The sequence below is a fragment of the Paramormyrops kingsleyae genome, chromosome 1, assembly GCF_048594095.1.
Source record: "Paramormyrops kingsleyae isolate MSU_618 chromosome 1, PKINGS_0.4, whole genome shotgun sequence".
Taxonomy (NCBI): Eukaryota; Metazoa; Chordata; class Actinopteri; order Osteoglossiformes; family Mormyridae; genus Paramormyrops; species Paramormyrops kingsleyae.
Window position 1 is genome coordinate 27,860,815 of NC_132797.1, and position 25,133 is coordinate 27,885,947.

At 46.6% G+C, this 25,133-nt stretch overlaps 1 protein-coding gene across 2 annotated transcripts in view; it reads right to left on the reverse strand.

Moving 5' to 3' along the window:
• LOC111850142 (tensin-3-like) overlaps positions 1-25,133 on the reverse strand; it is a 59,523-nt gene that overhangs the window by 5,226 nt on the left and 29,164 nt on the right. For both annotated transcript variants that reach the window (XM_072712865.1, XM_072712863.1), the window contains exons 17-26: positions 24,280-24,360; positions 12,301-12,457; positions 11,543-11,949; positions 11,208-11,294; positions 10,811-10,942; positions 5,390-5,485; positions 1,840-1,917; positions 730-807; positions 478-646; positions 188-256 (exon numbers count right to left, since the gene is read on the reverse strand). In XM_072712865.1, the coding sequence (XP_072568966.1) occupies positions 188-256; positions 478-646; positions 730-807; positions 1,840-1,917; positions 5,390-5,485; positions 10,811-10,942; positions 11,208-11,294; positions 11,543-11,949; positions 12,301-12,457; positions 24,280-24,360 (1,354 nt within the window). The remainder of the gene's footprint in view (positions 1-187; positions 257-477; positions 647-729; positions 808-1,839; positions 1,918-5,389; positions 5,486-10,810; positions 10,943-11,207; positions 11,295-11,542; positions 11,950-12,300; positions 12,458-24,279; positions 24,361-25,133) is intronic.

A 25,133-nucleotide genomic window follows, 5' to 3' on the forward strand; every position in this document is an offset into this window, starting at 1 on the left:
CCTGCTATCTGTTTTATACAGCTAGTTATTCTACTTAAATAATCCTGGTTGTGTTCCGTGCTAAAGGCACAACAGCAAGACTCCATCTGGGAGCCGAACCTGCAGCCTTTAAAAGTCCCCGTTCAACTCCGCCTGCCACCCTTTCTTGAGACCCAGCCCAAGAGCTACTGCCTTTCGTTTTACTTACCTCCTGTTCTGTGGGTCTAAAGAGCAGAATATGACCGTGTTGACTGTGTAATGCCTCCTGAAGAAGAGCCTGGGAGAGGGTGTGCATGGGGGGTAGGGGGGGATGACAGAATGGAGGAGCTGGTCAGTACGAGGATTCAGGCATGTGGAAACGCCATACTGACTGGCTAATGAGTTCAGCCTCATCAGCTAGGGTTAACGACCTCTCGGCTGGAGTTAGAGCAGAAATGTAGGAGGGTGTGGCTGTGGGGCGGAATTGGAGGCGGGGTCACAGTGAACATGTACACTCACTTCCTCTGATTGTCTGTTAGGGTGATGCCTTGAGCGGACACCTTGAAGTGGACCACAGTGGAGGTGGGTGGTGGCTCCATGCTCAGGGTCATGCTAGTGGCCTTCTGGACCGCCTGGTAGCCAGTCAGGGATTCCATCTCCACCGAGCCAAGGAACCACACATTGCAGGCTGGGAGGCAGAGGAAAAAGATTGGATGTGTCTGGGACCAAGGTTGGGGGCTGACACGTGGTCACCAGGAGGCCTCGCCATACCTGCTCCCTGCTTCAGCAGCTCCACCGCAGAGTTTGTGGCCGTCTGTGCAGACGAGTCGCCGATGTCCTCCAGGGGGTCTGAAAAAAAGGATGGGGGAGGGTGGGTGGGTGAGGTCGAGGTGGGGGAGGTTAGAGTGGAGCACGGTTTTCAAGAGCCAGCAGACGCTTCCCGTCCGCCGGGAACCAGAAGAAATAGGGTCTCTGATGGCGGCCATTTAGCAGCTGGTATATTTGTACCCGCCGGCTGAAAAAACCAACATCGATTTAAAAATAAACTGGGCCCTTATTCTTAACAAAAACAAGCCCCGGCACCATGGGATGGAAGGAAAACAAATGGGAGTAAATGACGTCTCTATGCAGGCGGGCCCTGGGGCAACCACCTGTAAATAAGGCCCCCTAAATCTGGTCAGAGGGGTCGTTCTGAGCACGGCGCACAGACACCCCTGTCAGCCCTGTCCCCGGCCGGGCCCGAGGCGCAGCTGCTGTTTTATAGCCTCGCTTCTAACAGGGCCCTGTCTCTTTGGCCACCGGCCGCACAACGTGCGGATTGACGGCCCAGGCCTAGTGATTCACCGAAGCGGAGGGGGGAAGTGCAGGCGGGCGGATAAATCAAGCCACTTATCGGCTGCCGTCCTGCCGTAACAGAGTCGTGGCCTCTTTGTGGGGAGTTGGCAGCTGGAGGGTAGACCTCCCTGCTCCCCCTGTCGACTCTATGGCGCCCCCTAGTGGGCATGTGAATGCCATTCTCGTGTTTGCAGTCAGGCTTAGTCTTAATGGCCCGTGATTACATACTCATCCGCACAAAAACACACACACACAGACCACCTTGTTCAAACGGCAACAGCCAGGCACACAGGCCGACTGCTCCATCAGGCACCTACACAAACGCCCCACTTACTTGCTCTCTCTCTTACACAGACACACACACAGGGTGTCAGTCACCAAGTATCATTTCCATCTCTCCCTTATATATCTCTCTCACACACACACAGACAGCTCAGTTAGAGCATTTCCTCTCTGCTGGACATTCAGAGGTGTTAATTCCAAATCAGTATTTAACCCCGACTCCCTGCCATATGCTGACACACACACACGCAGGGGGCACCTCACCTTTGTCGGGTATGATGAGCCTGCAGGGCAGAGCCAGTGGAGTTATTGAGTGCTGGCACACCAGTGCCGTGAGGCTGCCTGAAATGGAAGCAAAAGCACCGGGTCACACACCACTGCGGGACGGCCACTGCGATACAGTGAATGTCAACGGATATGACAGGAGTTCTGGATTTCTGTGCGGCCCGTTTTACAATTGATTGAAGCCAACCAGGCACAAAGATTTCCATAAACTCTTTACGTTTAAGGTACATTACTTGGTGCCACTTTACAATAAAGCTACCCACATAAAGGGTTTATGAATGGTTTATAATCTGGTTATTAATTAGGTTGTAACACTTTGTAAATTATTAATAGACAATTTTAAACAAGTTATAACATAGTTTTCTTTTTATTAATGAGTTACGATATTCGACTCTACGATGGATAAATGTTTTTCATGGTCAGTACATTATTCCATAAATTATAACAGATATTCAATACTTTATTATAAAATAGGCTTAGTGTCAATGATTTTGCTTACTGTAGGCTAATGTAAGTGTTCTAAGCATGTTTTTAAGGTAGGCTAGGCTAGGCTATGATGTTTCTTAGTCTAGGTGCACTGTATTAAAATGCATTTTTGCCTTGTGATATTTTTGCCTTTCGACAGGTGGTAACCTGGGGAGAGGCTGTTTAGTCAATTACATCACTGAAGAAAGACATGAAGATATCTGCTGATGTATTGAGGGGGGCTTCCTCTACATACATACCTAGAGCAGGAGTGGCTTTGTTGTTTTTGGGGCCACACTCAAATAGTTTCTGTTGGGCTCTCACTCACCCTTGTGTAATGATTGTTTGTGACCAATAGGAGGCTCCACACAGTTACGGGCTTTGCGAGATGGTACTGTAAATGCCACTGCTGCACTAGGATACGTTTGTGTCTGTGAGGTCAGTGTGTGTACACTTGGTCTGATTCACCGGAAATAAAACATTTTCCAGCTGAAACCGAATCTCCTTCAGCTTGAATTGACAGTTGTGCTCCATATTCCTCCCGTCTGGGCACAACAGCATGAGATCGAATGGCCATTTTGGCACCTAAGACACACAAATGATCTCTTCTGCATGTATATAGTAGGTCTTCAGATGCACTTTTTGGTATTTTGATTGTTGAGGTCCTTAGCAGTTTGTTTTAGCAGTAACTAGCTATAGTTTATGAACTTACATTAACTGTAGTGAACAGTAGTAGTAATACAAATAATAATAATAATAATAAATTGTTATTAAATTGTCTGTAGTGCAGTGACTGACTGACTGCAGCAGGCTCTGTCACCCCAATACATCCGATTCAAATACTTAAAGATGACAGGTATCCCCCGCGGTACGGAAGTAGAGTGTTCCTACAAAACTTTTCGTAAGCCGTGTGTCACTACCGAAAATGTTACACCTACCGAAAATGTAACTTCCGCTACTACGCATGCGCACATTCATCACGCATGCGTCCACGAAACCACATTTTCTGGCACTTCTTTATTACGCATGCGTAATGTACACTTCCACAGTAAAATTGATGGCCATACCCTGTCACTACCGGAAATGTTACACCTACCGAAAATGTAACTTCCGCTACTACGCATGCGCACGCTTGCGACTTCTGGAAGGACGAGTGCTATTTTTACGGCATCGCGTCACATTTCATCGTCTGTTGATTTTTGATAAGAATGTCGACAGCGAGAAGAAAGAGAAGATTTAACCGGATAATGATGGAGTCCTTCGACTTTAAAAGATTTTATTTCGCATAGGCCTTTAATGCCCAATGTGCTTCAGAAGGAGCGACGTAAAATACAGGGTATGGCCATCAATTTTACAGTCAAAGGTGACATTACTTTAATGTTACCATTATGTACTACTCCCAGTTCGATGTGCTGTGAAGTTACTTAAACTAAGCCTGCTTTTTTTCTCCTTAGTCATTTAATTTCTTAATTGTATCAGTGTAATTACCACACACTCGTGTCAGTTATGGCAGCTGTGTCTTGTGGTGCTAAATAAAGCAAATTATATTTGTTTCTGACAGACGACCGATTGTTTTATCTTGGGCCAAACCGCACAACATAAACATTGTTTATGTTGTGCAAATAAAAGTTCTTAACTATTATTTTGGTGTGATTTTTTTTTTTTTAAGAAAATGCTGTACATATATCACAGCCCCTTGATAAGCAATATGGGTACACAAGATTGATATACACCCCAATTTTATTACGTTTTCTAAAGAAAAGGCATCTATTCAGCAATACCCTTGGGAAAAACCTTATGTAAGATTACTGTCAGGCACTACAAACAACGCGCACACAGATGCAAATATTACAATCGGCAAAGCAATATGGTTTAAATACCACACTAAAGTGACGGCTGAACAAATATAAACATCAATGACCCATCTCACAATACAGTATGTGACTAATGAATGATGATACACGACGTCCACGCCCTGAATCACGCAATCACGGTCTGCCGCAAAATGTGAATACATGCGCAGTATCGGGCCTGTGGAAGTGTACATTACATTACAAATGTGGTTTCATGGACGCATGCGTGATGAATGTGCGCATACGTAGTAGCGGAAGTTACATTTTCGGTAGGTGTAACATTTTCGGTAGTGACAAGCCGAAACGGCATAAAACGAAGACGCAATTTTCGTTCATTTATATGGGAAACATTTCTAAGTGGTCCTACCCCCAAAAATAACCTACCAAATCATACCAAATACGACATAATACTAAAATAACACTGACATACAGTAAAAGCAGTTATGATGTGATAAATACACAACCGATATAAAGTTCCAATAATGTATCAGTGCAGTTTGACTTACCACAATCAGTAGTCATGCGTCGCTTAATGACAGGCCTACAATACGCTGAGCAATGTGTCATTAGGCGATTTCGCCGTTGTGAGAACATTATAGCGTGTAACCCATGACACACCTAGGCTATACGGTTTAGCCTAAACAACGATAAACGAGTACAGTATAGTAAATACATAAACCAGTAGCATAGTTGTTTATTATCAATTAATATGTACCTTACATAACTTTATGTGTTATACTACCATACGACTGCCAGCGCAGTGGTTTTGTTGACTCCAGTATGACCAAAGTGATGCATTACGCCAAGTCAGAGCGAAAGGCGTAAAGCGAACGCTCATAAAGCGGAAGATAGGTGTATTTGCTAAGTATAACACGTGACAATTATGAATAAATTACCAGATTCCACCACAAGGTGGAGACATCACACACTTTTTGGCTTCCACATATTACAGAAATATCTATATCCAATTGAGAGCTCTGAGAGGAAGGGCGATGAAAGTTGATTTGTCAGTGCTTTTTGTATGAGTTTTTGGGAATGTGTTAGGGAATTAATACCTTATACCTGAAACACGTGGGGAGTTTAATGTATATTTGGTCAGTATGCAAAAAATGAAAACGAACATATGTTGCAGCTGCGATGAGTGAATTGGTCAGTCCTGCTGTACAGATACAGGGCATACAGAGGCATTATGGCGAAAATTGAGTCCTCACCAAAGTAGGGTTCATTGGGACAACCCTTCAAGCGGACCCCCTTCTGCGTGCATTCGATCAGGAAGTGCCTGACCAGCTCATTGGAGAGGTCTCCTACTGCAGAAGAGAGAAAGATGGTGTGAGGAAAAGTGACAGTGCATGTGTGATTAGCAGCAGTAGCATTGATGCCTTCTTGGATAATTGTGCAAATAAAAGCCGGTCGCTAATCTCAGTGGAATTCCAAATAGGGCAGATTAGGCTGTTTACACAACAGCTTTCCTCCTCCAGCACTAAACTCCCAGGACAGAGGAGCAACCTGTGGAATGGTGAACTCTGGCTGATAGGCACAGTGAATCAAACCCCACATGCAAAGAAGGCAAACTCAGAGAAGATGAGCCAAACCCCAGATAAAAGAGCATTTGGCATGATGCATCTACTCTCAACGGTCACTCCAGCTTCTCTGTAGATCTGATTGACCAAACCAGATAGGCAGATGTACCCATCAACACACGCACAGTCCAAATTCCAAAGCTGTTTGCTTTTTCTGTTCTTGTTTACAGAGAGCTCCCTCCACTTCCTCTTCACTAAGAGGTCAAGGGATCTTATTTACTTTGGTGGAATTCCTCAACAGAGCTGTTAGTGATCATTCTAATAGGGAACCAGTCATATGTGTTCTATCTTTATTTGATCCTGATGTATATTCCAAGAGAACCAATCGTGTGTTCTCCATTATGTCATTCTTATGTACATTCTAAAACAGAACTGATCACTGTTGTGTGATCCATATAATAATAATAATAATCATCATCATCATCATAAATGTTACTTATATAGTGCTTTTACAAAATCTCAAAGATGCTGACATAAAATAAAGAAAAATAAAACAAAAATGTCAAAACATTATGGATTAGGAAGGTTAAATGCTTGCTCAAACATAAAGGCTTTTAGCTTGGTTTTGAGACAGAGACCGATAGACACACTGGGGAGGGAGTCCCAAAGGTGGGGAGCTAAATTAGAAAATGCGCGGTCACCATAGCCATGGAGTTTGGGTGGAGGGATGAGGAGAGAGACAGAAGAGGAGGGTTTAAGAATGCGGGGAGACTGGTAGGGGAGAAGCAGCTCAGAAAGGTATGTTGAGGCTTGGTTATTAAGAGCTTTGAATGCCAGGAGAAGTATTTTAAAGTGAACAAGTTGTTTGATAGGGAGCCAGTGCAGGCTCTGAAGTATGGGAGTGATGTGCTGGTAGGAGGGAATGTGGGTGAGGGGGCAGGCAGCAGAGTTCTGGAATATGTGGAGATTCTGGAGAGATTTAGCAGTAATACCAGTGAGTACTGAGTTGCAGTAGTCAAGACAGGCAGAGATAACGGTGTGAATGAGGGACTCAGCAGCAGAGTTAGAAAGGCATGGCCTAAGTTGGGTGATGGTGCGAAGGGGGAAGTGAGCTATTTTTACTGTGGAACATATATGTGTGTCAAATGAGAGGGTTGGGGTCAAAGGTAATGCCAAGGTTAAGAGAGGGGGAGATGGTGTCAGAAGAGAAAGTGAAATGGGGGTGTGGTCCAATTTGAGGGTTATTGGGCTAATTTTGTTGAGAGTGGATTTTTTCCCAATGACAATTAATTCAGTCTTATCACTGTTAAGTTTTAGAAAATTTTTGCTCATTCATTTTCTGATTTCAGAAAGACAAGATTTGATATGTGCAAATGGCAGGTTGTTTATGGAGCACTACTGACAATTTATTATTATTATTATTATTATTATGTAGATTTGTCTGTCATCGGCATAGTGGTGGAAATTTAGGTTAAAGCAGCAATTGATCTGGCCTCATGGGTGAATGTAAATAATGAAGAGCAGTGGTCCCTGGACAGCGTCCTGGTGGACCCCACGTGTGATAACTGATGTGTCTGATTTATGACCTGATAGAGTAATGAAATGTTTTCTGTCAGTGAGATACAAAGTAAACCAGTGGAGCACTGCCCCACAAACTACTAGGTTGTGAAGTCTCTGAATCAAAATAGGGTGTGAGACTGTGTCGAAGGTCGCACTTAAATCAGGCAGAAGTAGGGGACTTATGGCACCAGTGTCAGTTGCAACAAGTAGATCATTTAAAACTTTAACTAAAGTGCTTTCTGTGCTATGGAATTGGCAGAAACCAGACTGAAGTGGTTCAAGGAGGCTATTTATTTTGAAGATAGGTAAGAGACTGAGAATATACTATACTTTCCAGTGTTTTGGGGAAGAAAGGAAGATTTGAAATCAGATGGTAGTTAGTTGGTTAGCTGGGTCAATGCAAGGTTTTTTAAGGATAGAGGTGACAGCCACTAATTTGAAAGCAGTGAGAACATAGCCGTGGGCTAGGGATAGGGATGAAGAGGGTGATGAGGAGGGGACCGATCACCAGGAGTCATTTCTTAGTGGTGTAGGAAGAGGGCCAAGTGAGCAAGTGACAGAATTAGCAGCACTGATTATGTCACAAACCTCAGAAACACTGATGGAAGAGAAGGTATTTAGACAGCTAGGTGGAGCTGGAACACTGGGAAAAAACAAAAATACTAAATCATCATATGAGTGGTTTATGTCCAGAGTGGCATAGATAGCAGAGTTCTGGAGTTACAGAGTTCTGGGGTAGCAGAAATATTGTAATCAGGGGCTTTGAATTGTCTGTTGACATTAGAAAACAGATGACGTATGTTTCTATAATTGCTATTTATGAGATTGGAGTAGTAGACAGATTTAGCAGTGTGTAAGGCTTATAGCAAGCCACGTGTTCTGTGTAGGCCTCAACATGCACAATAAGGTGGGCTGCTCAAGTCTATGGTCTTTCTGTTTCATGGAGCAAGGTTCGGGAGTACACCATGGGGCAGGGCTAGCTAAAGACACGTATTTGGTTTTCAAGGCTACAACAGAATCTACAGAGTCAGATAACACTGTGTTGAGAATGGAGGCAAGTTCATCAGGGGAGAAAGGGGTTCAGTTCATGGACAAAGCTGCAGAAGTAACCTGGAACGGGATTGAGGAGCCAACAGAGTATATGTTACGAAATGAGATATGCCATTTATCAGACTCACAAGCAAAGAAAACCAACTGATCATGTGATCAAAGAGTGGGAAAAGAGGAGTGAATGTTGGAAACAGGCAAACCAGAGGAACACACTAAGTCAAGTGTGTGGCCTTAACAGTGAGAAGGGGAAGACACATGCTGTGCAATGTGGTGGCAGCCAAGGAGGGAAAGGAAATCAGTCTTGCAGTTAGGTTGATCAACATGAATATTAGCATCACCACAAAACAGCAGACACAAGGAGAGAGAGAGAGAGAGCGAGAGAGAGGTGGCAAGTAGTTCAGGAAGAGGCCCAGTTATGTACATTCTAAAACAGAACTGATCATATGTGCTCTCTGTTGTGTGATCTTTATGTACATTGTAGAACAGATATGATGATACAGTGGTATCTCAGAACTCGAACTTAATCCGTTCAGAACTCCAGATCGAATCCTAAAAAATTCAGGTTCTGATCGAATTTTCCCCATAAGAAATAATGGAAAACCAATTAATTGGTTCCCGGCCCCAAAAAATTACACCTAAATATGTTTCTTTTTTTAGCATTTAAGCACAAAATGAACTGGATAAAACAAGAAGAGCATATACTGTATTAAACACATCTAAGCACATTTGTCAAAACAGTAATTTGTAAAGTAAGAAAATAAATGTATCCAAACAATGTGTCCTGCCCCGATCGTCCACTCCTTCCGTGTGCCACGCCCCCTCGTTAACCCCGTGTGGAATCCCCGTGTGATCAGCTGTTTCTGGTTGTTTTCATTTGCCCTCTGTATTTCGTCCGCGTTTCAGTTTGTTTCCCCAGTCAGGTCATTGTATTGGCCGTCTGCGTTTTGCCTGCCTTACCTGTAATTAAACCCCGTATTCCCCGATACCCTGACGTCTGCGCCTTTGTCTCCATTCCGTCCCGCTGGGCACGACAATATTATTATAATTAAATGCATTCATGGTTTATTATTAATATTAAAATAATTAATAAGAAATCTTTATTTTTAAATGTATTTTATTATATAATAATAATTACTGTTACTGTCTATCATTGTCTAAATGTATTTTTACTGTCTAAATATATGTATTCAGTTAGTGTAAACATGCAGGATGCTATCACAGCGAATGCGAGGCTGAGACTGAAGCTTTACCCTTTGTTTCCGCTGAGAGACGTGCCGCGTGACTCATTTCCCTGCGCGTACCAGTTATCTTAGGTCGGCGTTCATGTTTCGACTTCTGAGATTCAAATCGAGCTCTAGGTAATTTTTTTTTCGAACTGGTTGGTTTGACTTTTAAGAAATTCGAGTTCTAATGAGTTTGAGAACTGAGGTGCCACTGTATATGCTCTCGGTTATGTATCCTTATGTACATTCTAGAGCTGAACTAATCGTTGTTTACATACTGCCCCCTGGAGGGATGACTAGCACAAACGAGTGCGAGTAAAAGGAAAGAGGGCCTTGCTCTCCCCACATGGACGCCTCCTTCTCTCTCACTGTTCCTACAAAGCGAGTTCAAAACTGGCTTTAAGCCCCAGGTTTTGATAAGAGGCGGCTCCCCTGACAGCTAACAATGCTTCTCAGGGTCTCCGGCCTCCTAGATGCAAAGCGTGTCCCTCCCTTCCTTCCTCTTAGGGAGAAGGAGTCGGAGTGTCTGCTCAGCATGGAGAAGACACTAAAGCCCCTGCAGTATTATCACTGACCATGGGGTGATTAGCATGGCTGAACACTGATATTATCAGTGCAAACCAAATGACCGAAGCATCACTGGGAATGCCAGTGGTGAATGCTGATTGATTCAGGGATGATCACCACACTCCAGGACTCACCAGAAAACCAGCAGAAGAATGTAAAATTACACTCATATAGTAACAGGCCAGGCAGGCGCCGTAAGGGGGGGGGGGGGGGGGGGGGGGGGGGATTTAGGACGATTCCATGGGCCCTGCAGTGACAGGGGCCCTAAAAAATTTGGAAAATAACCTGATTGGTGTGGACTGGGGGGACTCAAAATCTTTAGCAATGCCCCTGACAGTCAGTATAAATAAATCTTCATAAAACTCCTATATAGCCTGTCAGTAATCCCTTAGAGGACCAAGTACAACACAGACATAGGCAGGGAGAGAGTGTGTCACTATACACACACACTGCACAGGTAAATTCCAATCAAGGAATCACAAGGGAGACATCTGTGTATATGGGGGGAGGAGGGGAGGTGAGCCTTAAAGCCACCCTAACCCCCCCCCACCTCCAAAAAAAAAAAGAAAAACTGTTGGAAAAAAATATTTCTGAAGAGTTTCATAGGCGTCACGACAAAGCAATTTCTCCATAAGCTCAAAACCTCAAAAGCGTTTAGAAATGCATTGCTGGTACCCCCATCCCCCCAGATGATGACATTGAGGACATCTACCTTTCTTGCTCTGCTGGAGGACAGAGGGTGGGGGTGTGGCCACCTTCATGGCCAGGCCGTATGCCCCCCGGAAGGAGTGGCTGTCACGGACAATGAAGGATCCGGGATCCTTGTCTTTCAGGACTGTGATGGCTGTGTGATTTGGGAAGACAGAAAGTTAAAAACTGTAAGAAATGTAACTCAAAAGAGTACAACACCCCCCCGCCCCCCCCCCCGTCCCAATCCATGCTGGTGTGACTTGGGCCAAACAAAAATGATTAGATCCCCAAGCCTTACAGTCAGCAAACAAACAGCACATGGCATTGGAGTTAATTGCACAGCCGTGGATAATGCAGAGGTCTCAATGGAACAGTACATCCTTCTGGCGGTGCTACATCCCATGAAAACAAATGTGTACCTTGGTCCCGCGAGATGTCTGGCTTGTACCAGAACTTTGAAGTGTCCTGCACAAACTTCACTGTCATCGGCTTACTGGCCGGCAAGTCTGCAAAACAAACATGCGGCCAGGATCAGCTGGTGAGATCTAGACGATCTAGAGATCACTGTCTCTGAGTTACAAGGGAAGTACTATCACTGGGTAAGCTTTTTGGGAGTCTCAGAGCCTTTATGAGTATCTAAGTTTTGTAGGAGATGTAGAGCCTCTGGGAGTCACAGTGTCTGTGGGAGCAGCTAAGCTTTGCAGGAGCGACAAAGCCAGTAAAAGTCACAAGAACCTTAAAGGCAAACTTTTACCTGGGAGCGGCGAGGAGGTGGCCACAGCCCGGCTGGAGAAGTCCGGGAGCACACTGGGGAAAGGGATGCTGATGGTGCTGCCACTGTGGGGGCTGGAGAAGCCACTGAGAGCGGGGGAGCCGGAGCCCAGGGAGTGCTCCCCCTCTGAGATGCGGCGCTTCTCTGGCAGGGGGGGCTGCATCCCACCCAGGCCCTCCATGGCCTCCAGCAGGCTCCTCTCCAGGCTCCCGTTCCCGAGCAGCGAGGGCAGGTCTGTGGCATCTGCCTCATTCAGGCCCCTTCCCTGACCGTGCAGGGTGCCCCGGGGAGAACTGTGGCAGTTGGGGGCGGGGGGCGACAGCTCGGATGTGCCGGGGTAGGGAGGTGTGAAGCGAGTGAGGGAGGACTGCTGAATCAGGGAAGATGGGCTGGAAACGAAACAGGGCAGGGGTCACTGGGTTACTGGTGCCCACATGACCCACTCCCGAATTCCCCTGCAGGACCACAGAGTGCGGAGTGGGACACACCTTGGGGATCTAACTAAGAATATTCTTAGTTATGGCAAACAATCGGCCTGTTTGTTCTCTGCATTATATCTGCTGGTTTTTGGAAATGCCTTCCATTCACATGATCTGCCAGAGCTGAACTGGGCTTAAAAATCAGCCCTGGACTTCTGTGCAGACACGCCCACCCCAGGGCTGGATCCCCACGATTCATTTTTACAGGTGGCTGAACGTGAGCCAATCCCCAAACCCCCAACTAGGGGGGCAATATCATACCTCTCTGTCCGTGAAAGGAGGGGACTCCCCGAGGTGACAGAGCGCACCGGTCCGAACGGCCCTTGGCAGGTGGAGACCCCGGATGCATCTGTCCGGAAGAGATCATCATCAGGAGACGTGGTGCCGTGGCTCATGGTCTCCACGTAGCCCCGGGATTCTGTCAGAAAGATGATTCCCAAGTCACGTTTTTACAGTTCTGTGAGTGGGTTACTCATTCTGTATCCCTATTGGCACCCCTAAGCCCACAGAACCACCTGGAACACTCTCATTCTAGGCTCCTGCTCTATGGCTGGTCCAGACGGTCTCAGAACCAGGTCTCCCCACACCTTAGCTCATCCAGAAACACAGGCACTGCCCAAGTGAGGCAAACACCTCAGAACCAACACAGGCCAGGGATAGGGTTAATGGCGATGAGAGGGGACCATGTTCGAATTTCTGAGGATGTATCGTAATACTAGAAGGGGTTTTAAGTTAATGACTAGCAGTAATCAGATTGAATAAGGCTGAGTGGTATTATGAAACAGTTGCATAACGCTTTATTTCACTTTGTATGGTTTTTAGTGTTATGTTTATACACATGGAGAATATCAGCCATTTCAGTCAAGTGCAGTATTGGTAAATTTGAGAACCTTTCATTCATACAAAAGACTGAGGCCCGTATCCTGTATCACAGTGTTTCTCAGGCCGGCCCTCAGGGACCGGCTCTCTCCCACCTTCCAGCACACCTGTACCAGGTGTTCAGTGTCTGGGACTGGACTGTGGAGAAGCATTGATGTATCAAACAGAAAAGTTGATTTGTCAGGGAAGGGAAAGAAGAGGAACAGCACCGGGGCGTGCAGGGTGGGGTTGTGACCCCCAGCCATGCATCATGCGTCCCGGCCAGACATGTCCCATGCTGCATTCCAGAGGGCGTGCGCATGCAGAGGGGTCGCTGCGAGTTCACGCCTCCCTGGTTCGAGGCTGCCCCCCCAGGGTACTGAGGCCAGAGGCCGTGCCTCGAAAGGCGAGACCTCACTGTATCCTCAAATGAACAAGATTTTTGGGGCGAGGCATCTGCAGCAGGCTAGTGAAGCCTGGGGCCAGCCTTCCTGGAATGCTTTCCAGCAAATTCCTCAGCTGCTGATTTCTGGAGGGGGTCTGGTGGGGGGGGGGGGCTCAAAATTATAACCAAGGCAGAAGAAAGCCTGTGCCAGCCAAGCAAGCCCGTCAGCAAATCGGAACCGATTCTCCTCTCTGTCAGCTCTGGGACTGGCATAGTCTAACCTGAACAAACGTGATGATTGCATTTCATACTCTCCAACCCTTTAGCAAAAAGGTTTATTTCCCACTGAGAGTTCAGGCTCAGGCTGGTGTTGCAGTCAGTGAAGCTTCTCAGATCCAGGAGATCCAGAGCGTTGATATGGCTTCCATGGCGAGATTCAGAAGCTGGTCGAAACACTCGAGGACACATTTTTCCCCAGGAAGTGGCTGTCAGTATAAATAGGTCCCGACAGGGCGTTATCTCTGTAGGTCTCCTTTGGATAAACAGCGGCACATGAAAATAAGGTCCAGGCAGATGAAATGGGATCTCGACTAGTAGATTGACGGCCTTTAGGTTGTTGTCCACCCCCTCCCCGGCATTAAAGCTCACCAGCAGATGTCCAAACCCTGAGCGTGACCTCATCTGCCCCAAAGTTCCCCCCATGCTCCCAAAGGGGGGTTGGGGGGGTAAATACCTCTCCTTCTGTTGGATTCCATCTCTCTCCTTCCCAGGGCCGGCAGACCCATGTGACTAGGGGCCCTGAATGAAACTAAGGGTGATTTTTTTTCCCCTGCCAAAAGCCTCAGTCGCTAATTAAAACTCTCTCCACATCCCTTCACGCCCCCCCCCCCCCCCCGCCTCCACCAAAGGGATTGAGCTTCATTAATCCCCAGAGACCGCCGATTCCCACAGGCACGTTCATCCTGCATTTTCTCAGCATTTCAGGTCAGCTTGAGGTGCCCTGTAATCCACGCTGTTCTGGCTCGCATCCTTAAAGGCTGCAATGTTGTACCGATGAGTAATGAGCTTAACCGGCTTGGATCTTATTAAACCCGAACAACATTAATGGGAGGACTCCGCCTTCCAAACTCACAGTGGCCGGGATTATCATATGCTGGGCGGGATTATCATATACTGGGAGGGATTATTTTACAATGAGCTGGATTATCTCATGATGGGCAGGATTATTTTACACCGACAAGTTTAACCCTCTTCTCCCACTTTATTGGGCTAAACGTGATTGACAGCACATGATGGTTCCCTCCCATTGCCATTAAACACCAAACTGCAGAACAAAGTTAAATTTGAGTAAATGTAAAAACAAAAATAATAGCAATAGTAATGCACATTTCTGGGATTGTCTGCTGCCTGCTGCTTGGAGCTCAGGCCAAACAAATGAACAGGACACAGTATTATTGCCATGGGTGTCTCCAGCATACGACGTCCTCCCTCTCTGTCTAATCTCTATAAAACCAGGAGGATCTACACACTTCAGTGCCTGACGTCTGCCAGAAGCTCCCGTATATGTGGGGGGTCGGAGGTGGGGGGTGGGGGCATTATTACACCCAAGTCACCCTCCACGTCGCATCCCTGGCTTCTATGAACACCCACCCCAGCCAATCCCAAGCTGGCATGGCATGTTAGAGAAACGCCCGCCGCCCATAGCCCACTGGCCGGTGGGAACCATGATCGGGGAGGGGCTGGGTGTGGGGAGTCACTGATTATGTAATTAGCCCCCTCCTTTTATTTACTTTTTATCTCATCCGTTGCTCTTGGGACTCGGGTCACTCTGACTAATCCGCTAGCTGCCCCTAAGGAGCTCGGGGGCAGCCTACTGGAAACGACACACGCGGACTCACCACACGCGGACTCACCACACGCGGACTCACCACACGCGGACTCACCACACGCGGACTCACCACACGCGGACTCACCACACGCGGACTCACCACACGCGGACTCACCAGGCACCGAATGACACACACACACGCTAAGGAGGCACGATGGCGGTGAGAGCGTTCCGTGGCCAGGCTGAGCGGATTTTCACGGGGAGGGTCTTCGCGTTTCAGACGCTGCCTTTTTATCTCATGGGGCTCATGCACACATCTCTCACAAAGGCCTGCTTTTCTGGGAGGGGGGTTAACAAGCCTGCTATTCATTGTAAGAATGTGCTTCTTAGGGAGCTCTGAGGGTGAGCTGGAGCCTGGGGGGTGGTGGCCGGGGGTGGGAGGGAGTTCAGCTGCCTCAGCCAATCAAAGTCACCTGCATTCAACACGGCCAGAGAGGGAGGGCGGAGCATCACTGAAATGTCTGAGGTGACATCAATGCTGGAGCCCCATTACTCACTGGGGGGGGGATGCTCGGGATTGATTCTTTCTGGGGGTGGGAGGGGACATTTGGCCCTAGGGTGGTGAGTGGTGGCACCAAGTTTGGTTCCTGCGTCACTCCCACCAAGTTGGGTCTCAGAGATAAAGAGGCTCTACTGGCCCGCACACCATAGACGAAGAAATGACCTTTCTGCTCAAAATTCCGTAAACTAGTGCGCTGATGGGTGTATGGTGATGTATGGTGATGTATGGGTGTATGGGTGTATGGTGATGTATGGGTGTATGGTGATGTATGGTGATGTATGGGTGTATGGTGATGTATGGGTGTATGGTGATGTATGGGTGTATGGTGATGTATGGGTGTATGGTGATGTATGGTGATGTATGGTGATGTATGGGTGTATGGGTGTATGGTGATGTATGGTGATGTATGGGTGTATGGTGATGTATGGTGATGTATGGGTGTATGGTGATCTATGGTGATGTATGGTGATGTATGGGTGTATGGTGATGTATGGTGATGTATGGGTGTATGGGTGTATGGTGATGTATGGGTGTATGGTGATGTATGGTGATGTATGGTGATGTATGGGTGTATGGTGATGTATGGTGATGTATGGGTGTATGGGTGTATGGTGATGTATGGGTGTATGGTGATGTATGGGTGTATGGTGATCTATGGTGATGTATGGTGATGTATGGGTGTATGGTGATGTATGGGTGTATGGTGATGTATGGTGATGTATGGTGATGTATGGGTGTATGGTGATGTATGGTGATGTATGGGTGTATGGGTGTATGGTGATGTATGGGTGTATGGTGATGTATGGGTGTATGGTGATCTATGGTGATGTATGGTGATGTATGGGTGTATGGTGATGTATGGTGATGTATGGGTGTATGGTGATGTATGGGTGTATGGGTGTATGGTGATGTATGGGTGTATGGTGATCTATGGTGATGTATGGGTGTATGGTGATGTATGGGTGTATGGGTGTATGGTGATGTATGGGTGTATGGTGATCTATGGTGATGTATGGTGATGTATGGGTGTATGGTGATGTATGGTGATGTATGGGTGTATGGGTGTATGGTGATGTATGGGTGTATGGTGATGTATGGGTGTATGGTGATCTATGGTGATGTATGGTGATGTATGGGTGTATGGTGATGTATGGGTGTATGGTGATGTATGGTGATGTATGGTGATGTATGGGTGTATGGTGATGTATGGTGATGTATGGGTGTATGGGTGTATGGTGATGTATGGGTGTATGGTGATGTATGGGTGTATGGTGATCTATGGTGATGTATGGTGATGTATGGGTGTATGGTGATGTATGGTGATGTATGGGTGTATGGTGATGTATGGGTGTATGGGTGTATGGTGATGTATGGGTGTATGGTGATGTATGGGTGTATGGGTGTATGGTGATGTATGGTGATGTATGGGTGTATGGGTGTATGGTGATGTATGGCGGCACAAGATGGGCCTCAGTAATGCCACCATTAAATGAGGGGCAGTGCGTGATCAAAAAATTGCTGCTCCAAATCCCAGGGTCAACAGAGTGATTTCATTGTTAGGCCCCTGATTAAGTCTCCTTATTCCCCATATTGTGCAAAGGACTGGCTGACCCATATTTTATAAAAAAAAAAGACAGATAAAAGCATCTACCTAAATGTGTAAAATGTTAACTCTGAATGAGCGGATCACCCCAACAGAACAGATCTCTAAAGGCAGCAATACTTATGGCTGCTCATCTGTTTGGTGGAAACAAAACCATCTGATTGGTCGACGCTGCTCAGGTATTTTAAAGGGTCACAGAGCCTGAGAATTGCATTCCCCCAACTTGGCGTATGTCGCAACAGCCCTGTGGAACGTGGACCTCCCCAAAATCAGGAGGGGGAGGGGGAGGGGGGGGCATGTCAATCTTGGAAAAACACGAGAGCAGAACAAGGTCTTTGTGGCCCCAGCCGCGTGTCAGAATCCTCCCTCGGCGACTCATATGTTTCCACATTAAGAAGAAAGGAGAGAGAAGCACGTCTGCCACCGATGGCGTAATGCATTTTGGGGGCCCCTCCCCCCGGGATTTTGCCAGAAAGAAAATAGCTTTCGGGAAAAGATATTAAACAGATGCGGAATGCGACGGCTGCACAGACGGCCGGCTACCATTTCCCCCCCCACTGGTACGTCAGGGACGCGCGAGGCCCAGTAGTGTGAGTGGCAGAGGTGCATGCTGGGACAGCGGATTCACGTCCTCAGCCTCACCTCCCACAATGCTCCCTACACCCACCCCATCAACAGTCAGTGGAAAACGACTTCTTCTACAGGCTGCCCTCCTCAACCCAGGACACGGCAAGAGAGGCAAGCTAGGCTACCCGAAATGCCAACAGTGGTAACATTCCAATGAAAACTGCATCTCGCGACTGGAAGTCCATGTAACTTCGATAAGATGCCCAAAAACCTGCTGTCACTGTCCCACTGAGGCTCAGCGGTGTCTCTGAGGATCTGGGATGAACGGCCACAACAAAACCAACATATGCTGTCACTTTGCCCATGTCGCCAGTAAGAGTTGTTTGCAGTATATATACTGTCTCTGCATTTTGTTTGTTTTGCACTTTACGTATTTTTGTCTGTCCTCTACGTACTATGTTGCAGTATGCGCCTGAATTTCCCGCTGGGATCAATAAAGCTAATCTTAGTCTTAGTCTTTAAGACTCCTGATTTGAGCAAGAACCGAAACACATCAGTTTGCGCAGGGTGATCATCACATCACATGTGCTAAACATGGCTGACAAAGGAGCTGAATCAGAAACGGCAGATCCCGCAGCAACGGCAAAACGCAAGTTTCCCTTCGATGCCATGTGGGGGGGTGGTGGGGGGGGGGGATGGTACCAAAGTCTTTAGGCCAGGGTCGGGTTACAGACCTTGCTACGGAGGCCGGAGACAATGCAAGTGTTCAGGGCACATTTAGCAACACACACACTCACACACGCAGGCAGCCTCCGGCAAACACACACACACACACACACTATTCGGAAACACAAGGCTCAGGAACAAAGCAGAGGTTCTGTCCAGTCGTACGTACCCAGAGAAGCAGTCATGTTGGAGACGGTCTCATGGGGGAGTGGGGGTGCACTCAAGCACGCATACACCGCAGGCCACTGTGAATCCCTCCAAACAGACAGCTCCCTTCTCTGTCCTGAGCACAACCGGAGGAAGAACTCCTCAGTGGCTCGCTATCTGCGCCTTCTCTCTTCTCGTTCTCAACCTCTCTCTCCCTTCCTCGCTCTCTCCGCCCGCCCCCCCCACGTAATAAACTGCTCCAAGCCCTCGCTGAGCAGCTAAAGTCGGCCGAGGCAGCTGAATGAAGTCATTTAATCTCTCGCTTGCTTTGGGCCCAGATGGTAAAGAATTTCCCGATTGTTTCGCCTCTTGTTAGGACACTCAGGCTGACTTTTGCTTTTGAGCTTTGGGGGCAAGGCGGGAGAGAGAGAGAGTGGGGGGGGGAGAGAAGATCCCAGGCCACATTTTCATCTGACTTCTCTCCTTCCTTTCATTGACCACTCTGCATTGTTTCAGCATTTGCCCCCTGCAATCTGTTTCCTCCAATCAAAAGGTATTGTGAAAGGTCAAGGGTCACTTGTGCCCTTTTATGGGATTGAACCCAAAAGGGCTTATTTTCATTCATGCGTGACATTTTTGTGTCCTCGGCTGATTGTGAAGTGTCTGCTTTTCGCCCTACACAAATGGTGAGTAACTGTGAGGATAACGGAAGGGAATGATTAAGGAAAGTAAACAAGTAAAGTAACTAAACAGACTATGAAGACTATGAACAAATAAAGTATATCAAATAAAATACCTGAGATCTGAAGTGCAGGAATGTTCAGTTTTTTCCTGCTTTGACTGTCCCTAGTTAAGTTTTCGTTTTGTTTTTAAAAATAGAGAATTTATCATATACTGAGAATTTGGCAAGCTTTAGCAAGCTTACATCTAAAAATGCTGGATTGTTGTAAGGGCAAAAAAAGTCTCTACTTAAACATTCCCCATTTTCTAACAGAATATTCCTCTGAAATGATGTAAAATCACAAAACATACCTCAACAAAAAAAATATGCTTAATACCACATCACGTCCCATGCGTTGAGCTCGGCGACAGCATCGGGGCGGTGTTCTGGAATGTGGCACCGTGCTATCTGCCGATCAGGCTTTTGGGCCAGACGGTCACTCCCTGACTGACGAGCAGAAATTGAACACAGCCAAGCTAAAATTGGCTGTTTTGCAGCACTGTGACATATGATTGAGTCTAAACGGTGTAAGTAAGACATTCCTGATCACTTTTTTCCTGCTATTACTGGTTGTACTATATCTGTGGGTGACTGGAAGGCTTCTCTAATCCCATAGGATCAATGCAGGACATGGGAGGCTTTAAACTTTCTACCAGCCTTTGTTTTTAGATGAGAACTGGGGCCCCTCACAACTGGAACACCAGCCAGAACTTACCCCAGCCCCCTGTACACCCATGGTAATGGTATTAATCCTGCGTTCGATTAACTCTCTCCGAGTCGGAACTTAGATAAACACGTCATGAAAAATGTCACTTCCCATTGGAAACATGCCTCCTTTCTGATATTGATGTCGGACAGAATTTTGTTGTCCAAGATTCCCCTGTGACGTCATTTCAACATCCCCAAATAACAGCAGCTAGCAACCGGCCAAAGAAAGTCTCATTTCAGAAAATCCACAATCCTTTGTAGATACAAACAGGTTAGGAGTCAATTCAACACAAAAGTGTGCATTGGTGCAAACTTTGCATTAATCAGGTCTTGTAGAGTCACTCAGAGAGTACTAAGGCTAAGAGGGCCCAGAATTTCATTAGGCCACGGACATAGATCACTCCTGATGTCCGACTACTTGATGCAGTCAAGACAGATCTGGGGAAGTCATCCTAGACAACAGAAAGCTTTTGGACTCTTATGGTTGCCCAGGAAACAACAGGGAAAGTTAGCAGGCAGGGGGAGGAGGTGTCTGCCGGACGTAATTTGTCATGCAGGAAATTTCTTCTAGAAATATTTTTAGCATGTTGACAATTAAGTAGTAGCTGGAGTGAAAGGTCCTATCAACGGTTTGTAGATTTGGGGCACCAACTGTTGCCTGGAAATTCATAGGACAGAATGACCCTGAATCACCTCACTGGCCAACAGTGAGCCTTTTATCAGAACCATGTGACTGTCACCCACAATCAGCAGATTGGCTTCTGGGAACCAATCGTCTGTGTGACGATCATGCGACCTGGTGAGATTTCCACGCTCGGAGTAAATCTGGGTGATAATCTTAGCTAGTAGACGTGTTTTTCCGGGTGGTTTGTTTTCAAGGGGACGGCAAATGATTCAGTGAGGAGGCGGAGCTCCCCTGTGTGTGCGTGCAGATGTCAGGCTCTATGTCAAGGCCAAGGGGCTCGTTGGCCAAGTCTGCTGACTGGCTCAGACGTCCCCGGCGTCTCCGGCAGGAACACTGGCCCGTTTGAGCGAGAGTAGCACAGGGCAGATGCGAACCAGGTCAGCACATATTCGTATCTCCGCATCTTTGAGAAGCAATTGTTTGTTACCCCCCACCCCCCCACCCCCCGCTAATGTACTGTATGCAACATCTCCCAGCGGCTCAAGTTTAAAAGGGCACACACGCGCACATATGTGCTGACCTAGGCATGACCGTCTGCGTGATTGCAGAGACCAAGCGATGCAGAAACAGTCACGAGCGAGGTCACCTGATCACACACTGCTTAAAATCTGCAGGTCCTTTGCAGCAGTCGAACGAAAGCCCCCCCCCCCCACCCCGCTAATGTTTAAGCACAAAATGTGACAAGGAAACCAACTGATGGGGGTGGGGGAGGAAAGAGTAAATTCTTATAAAGGCTGTTGCCTCCAACCCCCACCCCCCCCCAAGACAGTGCAGAGGAATACAGCCCATTTTGGCTGCTCATCCAAGAACAAGAACTACAAATATTCGGCTGAAAAAAACTAAAGCACATTTTTGAAAACGACCCTAACTGGATAACTGAACAATAAAAAAGGTTGGATGGACATCAAAAACCTGGGGAAAAATAGTACAGCCACCTACTGGTCAGGCCAGCCCAGTTGGGACCCGCAGGCAGCCTGTTCCTGGGTCGGGACCAGAGAATAGGCTGTAAATCTAGAGTCTGGAAAAAAAAGGTGGCTGACGCAGGTCCGGTAACGCCCCCTTCAGCCTGGGGGAGGCGGTCTTGCACACAAGACAGGCCTGCTTTCACTTGTTTTCCGAGACCGTGTGCCAGGCCCCCCTGCCTGGCCCAGACACCCAGCTCTGGAGCGGGTCGCAGTTACAGCAAGAGAGTGAGAATGTGTCTTCAGAAAATGCCAACGACAGAGGGTGTGTTACTGTTACTGCACTGCCATTCTAACGTGTGTTAATATGTGAAATATATCTGTCAAAATGCACACATTTCAATATATATTTCAGCCATCTACACCTTATTTATAGGTTAAAAATATTTCCATATAAATATATGAAAAGATAGCAAATACAACTTTAGAACATGTACTGTATAACGTATTTACACACCCACACACATACACACACACAGAGGTTTGTAATTATATCTTTATGGGGACTGTCCATTCATTTCTATGGACCTAACCCTAATCCAAAGTATGACGACCGTAAGCCCTAGCCAGCCCTAACCTTAACAATACATAACCAAACAAAGTACAAGATTTTGACATTTCTAGGATTCACAGATATTTATAAAATTGTGGTAATCCTTGTGGTGACCGAAAAATGTCTGGTCACACACACATACACACACACAAACAAACACAATTCTGTTATTTTTTGGATTCATTTCCTTAAATATTAATGCATAATATAAATTACATATCGACTGCTTACCAAGTATTTAACGTCCCACAAAGTGCACCAAAATGAAGATTCATCAGTGATCTTTCAGCCCAGCTAAGTTATTCTACTAGTGCAAATACTAGTTAATAACAAATGTCTTAAAAAGAGAAAGTGCTCGTTCTCCTACTGTAGCTGAGTTCTGGACTCGTCCCGTTACCGTGGCAGCCACTCAGCCGAGTTTTCTGGGAAAAAGGCGACACACCTGGAAACCCGCCCACATTGGGCCCCGTGTCAGATGGAGGCAGACGGGTGGGGCAGTGTCTCCTGGCAACCCCCCCACCACTAATAATTCTTATGTCCAATTCTGCTTCTGCTACACATACGCTTTCCCTCATGCAGCTGGTTTGCATTCTCTGCCCTATTTTAGATTTCTATGGACACACAGACTCCTTGTCAGATGTCACTCTCAGATTTCTCTAACAGTGTAAAACCCAAACGCAAACTGCAGAAGGCTTAGGTCACATGGTCCCCAGCACCCTGCGCAGTCCCCCATCTCCCTTCGGCGGTTCCCATGTTCGCCTCCCTGTTTCTAATGTTTTGAGTAGCAAAGCTCTAACTTTTGTCTGTGAGAATCACCATGTCATGTTAGCACCCAACGCTACCATAATTAGTATTCTCTTATGTAAATTACGAATCCATGACATTCAGTTGTTCCATACTATTTTTTTCTGGAATGCATCAATACATTACGATGGTACATCACGGGTACAGGGTACAACTCGCATATCTTGCAGTGGGAAATCAGTTCGCCATATAGGTCAGGTACGGCTCACTTCCTAGTGGCAGTGGAAAAGTGCCACTTGATGGTGCGTTCCATTTGCCTTCAGAACTCAGATTCCGAGTCGGATTCCGAGTTTTGAAGTGACGAAATGCGCGCTCTCGTTTTTCTGAGATCCGAGAAATATCTCGGACAGCACAGAGGATCCCGAATTCAGAATCCAAGATGGCTGCGCCCTTTATCAACAGAAGGGAAAGTTGTAGTTTCATCCTGTTTAAGCACTGCTTCTCATTTGTGGCTCATTAAATCGGTCGCACACACTATACCGTTCAACTTATCTGTGGACGTGTTGCTACTGAGTTTTATACATTAAGCACCGCACGTAATGTGTTATCAACTGATATTGCTAACAATGGCAATTAACCGGGCTAGAATTGGATTTCATGATTAGTCGGATTATTTGTCAGATTTAAGGTAGCTCGGGCTAATTGCAAGTGAACAAAGATAAAGGCCATTTAAACTGAGGTACCTTAAATCTGACAAGTTGTCCGGCTAAGCAAAAAATCTTGCTTTTTGATATGGGTCCATGGTATTGCTACTTCTGTGGCAAATGGAACGCATCCGACTCGGTTTTCCCTGAGTTTTTAGCAGATGTGACGTAATGTGTGTGGATTACGTTTATATTGTGTCTCCCACACACCAAATGTCCCCCACAATGTGATAAAAAAAAGTTATTGTGACATTGTAGGGACCATTTTTCAGGTCCCCACAATGATCTGTGAATGCAATCACTTATGCATGGTTATGCAATGGTTATGCACTTATACAATGGTTACTTATGGGTAAGCTTAGGGCTGGGTAGGGGTTAAGGTCGTCATGTTGGGATTAGGATTTTGCCCATAGAAATGAATGGATGGTCCCCACAAAGATAAGAGTATAGGTGTGTGTCTTTGTGAGACACAGTGGATGGGGCGTACCATTCTGTGGGATCCGGTAGACGTCATACTGCCCTGCAGGCTGTCCACAAGCCCTCCTCTGGAAATCCATCAGGCTCTTCACTATCAGGGAGAGAGCCACCAACAAACAGAGGTATGAGAGGGGCATTGCATTCTGGAAAACACACATATCCTCATGATGCAGCTGTATAGGACCACACCTGCCACACCGCATCCATTCCCGAAGGTGGCGAGGCACAGAACAAGAGACCAGGCATGTATTAGGGACAGTCAATCAGACAGGACAGGGACCCAGGGCCAAGGGGAAATGAGCCAATGACAATCAATGGGAGTGGGAGAGGCTTAGGACTATCGGGGGAGGGGTAAGTACTAATGGTGCGTTCGATTATTTCTCTCCAAGTCGGAACTCGGATGAAAACGTCACAAAACGTCACGAAAAACGTCACTTCCCGTCGGAAACACGCCCCTTTTATGACGTTGAAGTCGGACCAGATTTTGTTGCCCGAGTTGCCCCTGTGACGTAATTTCAACATGGCAACTTGGTTTGTTTGTAGTTTGTTTACCGATCGAAAAAAGAATATCGCTATGAATGTACTAAATATTTTATAAAGCTTTTAATGTGGTTTGACTGTTTCTTGTTTGTCTCTCGGAAAAATCTCCATTTCTCCATTTTCTCCATTTGGAAAACTCCAAATCTGCTAAAATATAAAGCAACAACACACAGCAACGTGTTCATGGAGGCAGCCATGTTTGTTCCGAGATGTGGGTAGCTCGAACGGGAGATTGTCGGACGTGATGTCACTCAACTCGGAATTTCCGAGTTCCGAGAGAAAAACGAACGCACCATATCAGTAAGAGGAGCAGAGGCCACGGAT